The sequence below is a fragment of the Trichomonas vaginalis genome, chromosome III, assembly GCF_026262505.1.
Source record: "Trichomonas vaginalis G3 chromosome III, whole genome shotgun sequence".
In the NCBI taxonomy this organism is placed as follows: Eukaryota; Parabasalia; order Trichomonadida; family Trichomonadidae; genus Trichomonas; species Trichomonas vaginalis.
In genome coordinates, this window is record NC_067205.1 from 15972948 (window position 1) to 15984646 (window position 11699).

Consider the following 11699-nt stretch of genomic DNA (forward strand, 5'->3'; position numbering starts at 1 on the left):
CTGAGTTTCAATGATTATCACTCTCTCTCAGTATGTTGAAAAATCCAGCTGTGAGTGGGAAATTCTCGTCAAGAGAGATATTATACGTTGCGATAACAAATTTTGTTGTAATTTGTAATTACGAGTGGCATTTTATGAGGTATCACTTGAGGATAGTTTGCTTGATATCGAGAATACGTAATATTGTCTGCAAATTCTGACTTTACAGTGATATATATCCTTCATAATCTGCTCCGATAATGAAATTTTTACGTAAAGCAATGTCCAATTTCATTGTTCCTGCGAGTAGATTGTATAATAGGCCAATTGAAACGTTCTTGTGTTCGAAATTGAAAGTAAATGTTGTATTTGTGTTGCAAAAGGCCACGAAAGTGATTCTCACCCATACAATTAATGTCTGGAATGGTTCTATGGCTCCGTCTGAGTAGGGATCGATTCTTTCTACTAAAATGCAGGGAAATCTAGTAGATACATTCTTTAAAAATATTCTGGCGTGGTTATTGTTCTTGACTCTGAACGATAATGTCCTCGATGACATATTGAAGATGCTGTCGAACTTAATTGAATTGGTATGTGAGTCAATGGAGACATTAAGGTATTTGAGGTAATTTCGATAGGCATGGGACGTCGTATGATCGGAAACTTGTGCCTGGAAGCGTTTGTTTGGACAATTAAGTAAAGTTGTTTTCTAAAATGTCAAAATTTTTGTTTAATGTAATGAAAAATTCTTCTGAGTAGTTTTTGTTGGCCAACCACTTGAGGGAAAAATTCTTTCACGGAGAAATATTGGGATTCGACCGTCGCAGAAAGAATCATCAAAGGATCAGGGTGAAGATTGGAAATAGAGATATGCGCGACTGTTGTTAGATCGTTACCATGTGGAGTATAATAAGCGCATTTCGCGATGCCTCCGAATTTGCGGAAAATTACTGTTTTGTGTATTGAATATTATTTATCGTCAAAGCATATTCCATTTCGATTCCTGACTTTATGTGGTTCCATGATGAATTTTTTAGAGCTCCAAGAGCAACATAAGCTACTGTTCTAGTGGAAAATGGTGGAAACTAAATTATTTTTCCAATCTGTAAGGTTGACGATCAGTTTGCTTTCGAATGATTGGATAAGGTAACATTAAGTGTATTGTTTTCAAGGTTGATGACTTTAACGTATTGTAAATCGGATATCCAGAACCAAAAAAGAAATCGCCAAAAATAATCATAGAATGGTCAACAATATGAAGATAGATTGGAACAATGCATGTGAATGTATATGATTTAATGAAAAGAAATGTTAAATATGTTCCAAATTTTAATTGATTAGGATGTAAAAGAATTGATGTAAATAAACAGTTGTTTGTGATGGATCAAAGATACTAGAATCGTAAATAAGTGATGTTTCGATTGTTCCTGTGTAATTTAATCGAAATGTGAAAGGTTGATTGATTCCTGATAAATGTGTTGTGATTCGGTATAATAACTGGAACAAGGTTGCAAATGAAGTCAATGTAATATGGAAATGTTCCATGATCGGAAACAACAAAAATGATTCCTGAAAAATGGCCTTCTCGTGAACAAAGGATACTAAATGTAAATGAAAATATTTCGCTTGGTTTGATTGTACTTGATTTCGTTTTTTCAATGAAGATAAAGGGACAATTTGTAAAAATGTTTGAAATCTTGATAGATTCCTTTTCGAGAACGTTTTCAATATGAAGTGTATAGTTTGTCGGTGAATATGTGTCAATTTCAAAGTTTCGCATCTCGACAGGATTGAAAAGAACTGTGTCTGAAAATTGAAGGTTTAAATAATCAAAGTTTTCGTTAACTGGATCGTAATCTAGAAGTGTATCGTTTGTATATTCTAATCGTGTTAATGGAATTTTCGAAATGTCTTGACGAAATGATTGATTTTTGTTTGCAAGAGTTGGTCTGAATTCAACGTCTTTGATTGTTGTGTTAGTGCAATAATTGAACCGTAGAAGTTGTTTATTGGCATTGAACTAACTTCTGACTTTATTAATGCTAATAAAACAGAAAAACAAAACATTGTTAAAATTTTTTATCGAATTTTTCGAAAAGAATTAAACAGAGAGTCTCATTCTGGGAGGCATGCAGAGGCAATGTCTCCCAGAATGACACATGCAGACCGACAGGAGTGCATAATGCACTCTTGTCGGTCAAACTTCCGCATTCAAGTTATGAAGGCTCTTCCATTTACTTTTATTAAAAAAATTATCAATGAAAAGTCATATCTTATCTTCATTGAAAGAATGAATCGATTTGGAGATATTATCAAAAAAAAAAATATTATACTTCATATGTATATCATCCATATGTATTTTAATTGATGTATTCCGAATTTGAAAACAGTAACCAGTATCGATTTGCAGCAATTACTTTGGAATTTCAAAATTGAAGGAATATTTGTAGAAAAATGAATATTACTTTGGTATTTCATATTCAGATCCTTGGTACTAAATCAGTTATTTCTTTATAAAGAATTTATTTGCATTTTAATCGATGAATTAGTATCAAATGACATGAAATCTTATATTTGAAAGCAAAACTTTTAGAAAATCATTCATCATGGACATACATATTAATATAATACAAATTATTTACAAACTGTGGTTAATTGATGTATATTGAAAATCTGACAAAACTGTTATGTAGCTGTTGGCTTAATCAAGTTATTTTATACACTAATTAATGACATATAAATTCAATTAATTGATAATTCATGAGTATAATATTATTCGATTTTTTGAAACCGAAATTAAGAAGATTTGAATGATATCACGTTAGGGCTGCTAAATTTTTCCATGTTTAAATCTTGGAGGAGATCTAAAGATAATAAAAGTGATACAACGGAAAAAAAACGCAAAATAATATTGTGAAACGAGCCAGTTCTTAACACGCGAGAAACCGTCAGACTGCATATACTGGAGTTTTAGAAAATCCACAGTAGGTGTTAATCTGAATAAACCAGAATTTCGAATATGAGACTTTTTAGGAATTGGTATAACCGAGTTTATCAATATTGCCGATATATGGTCGAAAAGTGACAATAAAGGAATAATTGAATGAGAATATTGTTTGCTAGTAAATTCGAAATTGGAATGTGGAATTTGGAATTAGAATATAATAAAATCACACATATTTTTCTTAATAATAAGAATGAATATTTACTCGCGAATATGACAAAAAATGACATTAAATTCTAGATATGTACTACATGGTTATATTACTATGATGATTTATATAAGGTATATATAAGAATGCATAATAAAAAAACATACTTTTATATAACATATACATATAACACATATAGTAAAGCATATACGTTCATATAAAATCACACTTTTAGTGAGCACAGCTTGAAGAAAATGTGAAAAAATATATTTTTCGTTCGGAAAAGTGACAATGATGATTTTTTATTTTCACGTCATTCTAAAAAGATAAATTAATGAGATTGCATTGTAATGATACATACTTGAGTTGCAATGTGTCTATTAGGAATTTTTGGTGAAAATAAATTGAATAGTTTGAGTTTATGATTTTGACTTCGCTAAAAAATTGACTCAAAATACGCAAAAAATCAAATATTTTGAAGTTAAATATCGAATAATATTATGCATGAGGAGCTATTAAATAATGTTGTGTATGAGAATGTTGCACTTAGATTAATGGAAATAGAGTTATAATTCAATAATTATGATGCTCGACGAAAATAATAATTCTCGGACATACGATTATTTTTGATTCAAATGCTGTTCGGCATTAAAAGCAAAAATAATCATATATATGAGAATTACACTTTTCCGACATTTTTGGGTCGCTTCACGCCCCTGACAAAACGTCGGAAAGTGTAAATTTTGTCACTTTTCTATGCCAAAATTATAATAAAAAAAATCGTTCTGATTTTTCTGAGTGACTTCTACAACTTTATATCTTTTATTTATATATATCAGCAATATATCTTACATATCTAACTTCAACAATATTTTCTATCATCTTAATTCCTATTCCAGAAGCATCAATTTAATTCTGATGACAAATCTATCTTTCAATTCTTAATTATGACAAGAATTTTTGATTCGGATAAAGCAAACACTATACATATTTCCAAATTCAAACCGATTCCTGATTCATAGTTAATTCTTCTATTGTCACTTTTCGACCCTATATCGGCAATATTGATAAACTCGGTTATACCAATTCCAAAAAAAGTCCCATATTCGAAATTTTGGTTTATTCAGATTAACATCTATACTGGAAATATTTAAAATTTTGATTTTCTAAAACTCCATTCTGAAAAAGCATACATGGACGAGTTTCATATTTATTTATTACTACAAATGTTTTAAAGCCCTATTGATATTGTTTGTGTACTCATTTGTTTATAAAAAAATTTAATTCACTCGTTGAAAAAAAAATATTAATTTCATTGCTTTTATTATTTGTGATTTGATATAAATGAGTTGCATCACTTTTCCTATAATCAAATTAATTTTTATTTCATTCAAATTTAATTCACAAAACCCTCATCTAGTCTTAATATGTATTAAACATAAAGAAATTAAATAATATACATGAAAATTTTCATAACAAAAGTTTTTTCCTTTCGCAAATACATCATTGATATGATGGTATAATATTAGATAATTATTATTTCCGTCAGGAATGTATATTTAAAATTGAATGCAAACCGATTTTTTTTTGTAATATGTTTGTTTTATCTCACAATTTGTTTCCCTTTAGAATTGTAAAGTTATATTTCAGAAGTTTAATATATTAAAAGATAGAAATATCGATTTTATAGTCGTTGAATGATTAATTATATTATATTTATGCCATATTACAAAATTTTTAATGTCGAACGAACCAATACCAATTACAACAATTGAAGATTACGAGGTTTATTTACCAGATCTAGTGAATTATGCTAACACCATTCTAACATTTATTCAATCTCCTGATCCTGAATATCCAAAAGATGATCTAATCTCACAAATAGTAAATATCCGTGAACAATATAACAGAGGAAACAAAATAATTGGTGACTTGACAAGTTAAAAGCTCACAAATATGAAGTATTAATTGAAAATCATAAAAAATTAGGTCCAGTATTTGATAAATTAAAACAATATTCTTCTGAAGATACCCCAAAAGATGTTAGATTAGTTCAAAATTCGCCAGCCAAACAATTTACGCATATTGAAGAAATTCGAAAAATGAATTTATCTCTGAATGACTTGATACTTAGATCAATTGAAGTAATACAACCAAATGGTGTATTAAAATCAAAATTGGAAGATTTTCAAAAAGGAATGAAACAACCTCCTACGAATGCAGATTCATACAATAGTAAAATGACACAATTTATTAAACAATTTTACTCCTTATTTATGGGTAACAACTTACGGTATTAGACGAAGAACTTAACCTATATTTGTGAGTGTCCTCAACTATTAATTTCCAGAGCAAATAATGATGATATCAGAAATGATGTTTCTGTCATATAAGAGCATCAGTAGATTTTGTATATGAAGGAAAAAGATAATGATAAGTTTGGAATAAGCCCGGCTCAATTATCATCAAAATCATTAAAAACATAATTGGAATTCAAGAAAATTTTTGGAAGATCAAGCAATTGAGCAAATACCTCCTTTTGAGAAACATCTGCGCGAAGGATCTCATCAATTAATACCAATAATCTTGAAATTTTATTCAAAGATAACTACAAGGCAATAGCTTCAAGCAAAAAAGAATGGTGATGCATTTGGAATTGTTCTTTCATTATTAAATGAATGTGAAAACTTAACTGAACAATATTTTATTAAAGGATATGAAACAATATCCAATTAAGAAACAAAAAGAAAACTCAACAGAAATCAAAAAAAGAAGAAGCAATCAAAACTACTACTTTTCTTGATTCATATTCTCTTCCTTATCTGGCGAACCTTTTTGCTTATAAAATTCTTGAACACTTTGGAATAGGCCCATTTTCACATTTTATTATCAATCTCTTTTATTTCTCGCGGATTTTATATCGCCACTGAAGCTTAAGCAAAGATAATAACAGCTTTATAATGTTTTCGAATTTAAAAAAATACAATTCAATTTTTGAACAATCAAAAGACAAGCAAAATTTATATCAAAAGATTACAAAAGTTGATATTATTATACGTATCATGTTGCTATCCGATATGAACGATGTATAATATCGGATTTGTTGAAAAAATGGATGTCCGGAAATAAAATAATGATACTAATATTCAGAATTAGATCCTTACATTATTGATTTCGGTATTGGTTCAAAGAAAGAAAATTCGATGAAGATCTTAGGAGAATTTTATGGATGGAATAAGTTCCCTCAGCAATTACACATCTTTTATTTTGTTGATTCTCTCCAAAATAAGACAGAAAAGGATAAATATTTGCTTACATTTAATGCTCTCAAAGATATTCAGACATGCCTTGGTCTTATGTAGGATGTTCAGATGATACTGATGTAATCAAATTCAGAGAGTTATTGAATAATGAAGCACAAAAAATAGAAGCAATGTTTAACATCAGAAAATGAGCATCCAGTTATCAGGAACAGAAGCAATTGGGAATTAATTGGATTCACTGAAGAAAATTATCGCAAAGCATTGAATGAGCTTTACAAATACCGCGATGAAATCGCTCAAAACTATGAAATTATTAAGAATTTCATCACTGAAGGTATAATAGGTATCACAAAAAATAAGAGAAACATCAAGATTGTGTATCACACTCTTTGAAATAAAAATACTTGCATTTAGTTTGATTGATATAAATAAAAGATTTATATTATTAATATATATTAAGAGTAAGTAAACCAGAAAAGTAAATTTTATAATTGGTTCTGGTTCCTGATAACTGGATGCTCATTTCTGAATTAGAAAATCATTAATCAAACAACTGCATCTTCAAAAAAGATATAATAATCTTCTGAAAAAGAATTCATGCAGAATAATTTGGATTTCCATTCAAAACATTTTTTACTATTTATTTCAATTTTATTCTTATTAAATCTCTTGCTTGCATTGATATCTGATCCATTTGAAATAAAAAATTTCGACTGTTTCTTTGCTATTATTCCTGGCTGAATAATGAAGAGGGTCCATCCATCTTTTGTGTTAGTATTGATATCTGCTCCATTTGAAATATCTGTTTGGATGATGTTGTTAAGCTGTTTAAACAACTATTATAAATCTTTAAAATGAATTATCAATTCAAATATAGCTGTTGGCATACTTAACTAGATATTTGAGATTTTTTTTAATTTTTAGGACATAACCAATTATAAATTCAGCTATTTATACAAAAAATATTACTCTTTATAATTTTTCATGCAGTGCCAACCAATTAGATGATTAGATTGAGATAAAGAGTAGAATAGTAAATTATTTGGAGAAATCTAAAAAAATATACAGAATACAGAATTTTGATGAATTACATTTTTACAAAGTTTTGATATAAATTAAGTATTTGTTTTCTTGAGTTTCCATCTTCATCATAATACTCATGATATTTGTCAAGGATATAGTTTTTAAGGATGTGATAGTAATAAAATTACATCTTTGCAGTAATCATCAAGATCTTCTAATGAATCCTCGACATATTTGCGATACTTTCCTTCTTTCTTTTGATCTTCTTCACAAATTTTGAACTTGTATCCAATAAGCTCTGCATTAGTTCTATACCAAGAACAGGCAAATCATCTCTCCGTTGAAAAGCAATGTTTTGATTTCTGAAAATTTCTGTTTCAACAACTCCTTGAGTTGTATTTCATCAACATCTTGAGAATCATGTGGATTTTCGATTGGAATCAACTTTCCTAATATCTCTTGAATTGTTTTTATTGCTTTTGAACCCATATAGAACTTCTCTTCGTGTGTCTGAACTGGATCAACTTTGGTATTATGCATGTTCCTTATATTCACATGATTATCTCCATCTCAAACTGTCTTCCAAGATACTCTCTTTGCCATTCTTTCATTCTATAAACTTAAAATCGATAATTTGTGGATTTAAAATAGAACATTATTGACAAAATCTACCAAACGATATTTGTCAGATCCCATCAACAAAAGTCCCACATTATGCTTATGTAAATCTGCTAAACATAATATTCTTTCAATAACATCAAGTGTCGTAAGATTTTCTTTAATATGGCCATATTGATTTGGAAAAAGTAGAAGTTGATTCTTCATGAACCAATCCAAATCTGCACGAGTTTTAGTACTTCCAAGTTCGATAAATGTTTGGTTCCATATGTTAAATCTCGTGTAGCAATATAAAATCCGCATGAGATGTATGTGATTTATGATGATTCTACATGTGGACCAACACCAAGACTTTCGAGGATTTTGTATACAAAAGGATCTCTTAAGTTCGGATGACGATAGTGGAAAGGAGGAAAAGGATCATTCATCACAATCAGATATCATCTCTGATGACCAAATATCTTTTGATCCTGACGATGATTCTTGATTGGATAACCAGAGAAAGCTTTGATGAAATATCTTAGACTGTTTCTTCTCCTTTCTTCAATGATAATATCTCTCCAAATTCGACGCCGTTCACTTTTGGTTCGACAGTCGCTTTGTAGTTATCACAGAATTCGATCTCGAGATTCTCGAAGTCATACGATTTCACTCCTGTGCGGAGATGCTCTGCGAATTCTGGAATCTGTTCGATTGCTTGATCCTGTAAAAGCTTCCGTGAACCCACAAATATGTTTAGCTTTCCGAGTCAAGAATTCTTGATGACTCCATATCGATCTTCGATTTGTTCACTAAAACTAAGTCCATGATGTCCTTAATACGGAGAGACAATCTTTTCCTCATTTCATTCTGGCATCGTTCTTGAAATGAGGAACTCAGATTTGCTTGCGAAGAGTTCAGATGATTCGACTTTGAATAATAGATTTCCAACTAACTTTCCGAAAAAATGTTTGAACGATATAATCCATAAAATCTAGTATTACCTTCGCAGGACATGGTGCCATTTCGCCCTGATATGTTTCCATGAACTTTGGGTATACTACTTTATCAAAAAAAGCATTGACATCTTCATTGCTTTTGAGACATGATCTTATTTTATCCATAAGCTTGAAGGATGACATCTCGAATTTGTTGATGAATTTCTGAACTTTATAAATATTTATTTGTTCTGCGTTCGAATTGTTAGACTGCAATGATTCTAGTATATCTTTCAACTCATTAAGTTGATACAATCCTTCTGATGTTAATCGCGTGTTATTGTATTTTTTGAAATATAAATCGCAAAATTTATATTTTTTCTCTGATATCTGTTAGAAGTCTTTCATCATCACTCTTAATTTATACTTTGCGTTTGCATGTCGTTTTCATTTACTAGAACAATTTTTCTTTGAAGTTCCTTAGAACTTTCTAACAATTCTGGCAATTGATCAATTATAGTTTGAACTTATCACAAGGGTAAAATCTTAGAGTTCGAACAAGGTGATTCCATAATAACAAAACTGAGTTACAAAATTTTAATTCATATTCTAAACGAATTAAATTTTTTTTTAACTTCGAAAAGATTGTATGAAAGTGTCTTTGATTTGTAAGATACATTTAGACCGAACAGAGTGCACAAATACACTCTTGTCGGTCAAAACTTCCGCCATTCAAGTTATGAATGCGGAAGATTGTCTCATTCTGGGAGACATGCAGTGACAATGTCTCCCGGAATGAGACATGCAGACCGACAAGAGTGCATAATATACTCTTGTCGGTTCAAACTTTTGCAATCACATTTCTGATTGCAACAAATTGTCTCATTCTGGGAGACATGCAGTGCAATGTTCCAGGAATGAGACATGCAGACCGACAAGAGTGTATTGTGCACTCTTGTCGGTCAAAGTTTTGCAACCACATTCTGATTGCAGAAGATTGTCTCATTCTGGGAGACATGCAGTGACAATGTCTCCCGGAATGGAGACATTGCAGACCGACAAGAGTGCACAATAACACTCTTGTCGGTCAACTTCCGCATTCAAGTTATATGAATGCGGAAGATTGTCTCATTCTGGAGAGACATGCAGTGACAATGTCTCCCGGGAATAGAGACATGCAGACCGACAAGAGTGCACAATACACTCTTGTCAGTCAAAACTTCTAATACAAAATTTGATTCCCTTATTATCTTCTTAACAAAACTTAAGATTTCAATAATACATCATGAAAACATTCATTTAACTACATTCACACTGTTATTCCTTTCTATAAATTAACTCATTTAATAGAATCTTGTTTTTATATCTTATTTTATTTTCTTCATAATACTTCTAATTCCTCTATTTCCTCTTCCAATAAAATTTAATTTTGTAATGCTATCATATACACTTAATGTTTTCAAATTTTCAGATTTTAAATTTAATCTTTATTTTCATCATCATTTATAATCTTGTTTCCTATAAAAGTTTATAATAAATTATCGTCAAGATTCTAATATTTATGATTCTTATACTACTCAATTCAATATAATTATGTTAGTCACTCATATTCAGGAGAATAATTTAAAAATCTATAGCTCATATTTTGATAGTTATATATTTAGATATTTATTATATTGCAATTCCGGTTTCAACACGATCAAATGCCAAACCAAGACAAATATATTATGAATTTTCAAAATATCGATTACATTAGAATCTATATCTAATTTTATCAATAACACAGTAGGGAATGTTCAATACATCTTTGAGCAACGTGAAATAGCACAATTTTATATAGGATTATTTGCTTGAATTATATAAAATATAAGCCAAATCGAATCTGCTGTATAGTACTTTAGTTTATCATTGAATGTTAAATGTGTTCAGATAAATAATTTGAGTCAGATATCGCATTTTCTAATTCAAAATTTATCTCATGAAGTTAGAATTTATTTGATCATACAACATCATATTAGTCAAACTAGAGTTCAATGGCGATTCTAAAATGGAACAAATGCTTGTTTTATCAAAATGTTAAAATATTAATCTAAAAAACTTAATATCTAACCAAACACATTCTAAGTTTTTTCTAGAATTAACATAAGTACATTGTATAAGTATAGATTCTAAAATTTCAGAGAATTTTTATTTTAAGTGTCTACTGTAAGCCAAATAAGGCCTATCTCGTCCCAAAAATATTGCTCAAGATGGCGTTTTTACTAAGGCCCAAACTTAAAAAAACACAAAAAAATTAACTTTACTCTTTTAGAATCCTATCAGATGTGCAACAATTTGATGCAGTATCGCAATTCGAATCCGATTTTTTATGTAGATGTACCTCTAACATTCTTGAAAAAAATGCAAAATGTATATTATATCAATGCTTTTTCATTTCTGTATCATACACGAAACAAAATCATTCATTATACTAAATTTTATCAAAGTTTTGAATAATGAAAAAATATATCTAAATTTTACATTGAGTCGGCTATTGATATGGTCCAATATTAAATCGTTTAAAAATGGGCATTGGCCAGAATAATACCCACTAAAATACACATTTTTTTTAAATTTTATCAATATTTGTTTTTGGTATATCTTTATATAATGATAAAAAATGCTTTATCTTTCATAAGTTTCAACGTACATAATTTATGCTGAACACAAACAAAATAACACGAAAAATTTTTGGCCAACATATCTCT

General features: G+C 29.5%; 1 protein-coding gene across 1 annotated transcript; it reads right to left on the minus strand.

Moving 5' to 3' along the window:
* Positions 1–202: 202 nt before the first annotated feature.
* On the minus strand, positions 203–567 carry TVAGG3_0710430 (uncharacterized protein; the record flags this gene model as incomplete). Its single annotated transcript, XM_051243753.1, has 1 exon — positions 203–538. The coding sequence occupies one exon, from the start codon at positions 536–538 to the stop codon at positions 203–205; it is 336 nt and encodes a 111-aa protein (XP_051090340.1).
* Between the last annotated feature and the right edge of the window lie 11132 nt (positions 568–11699).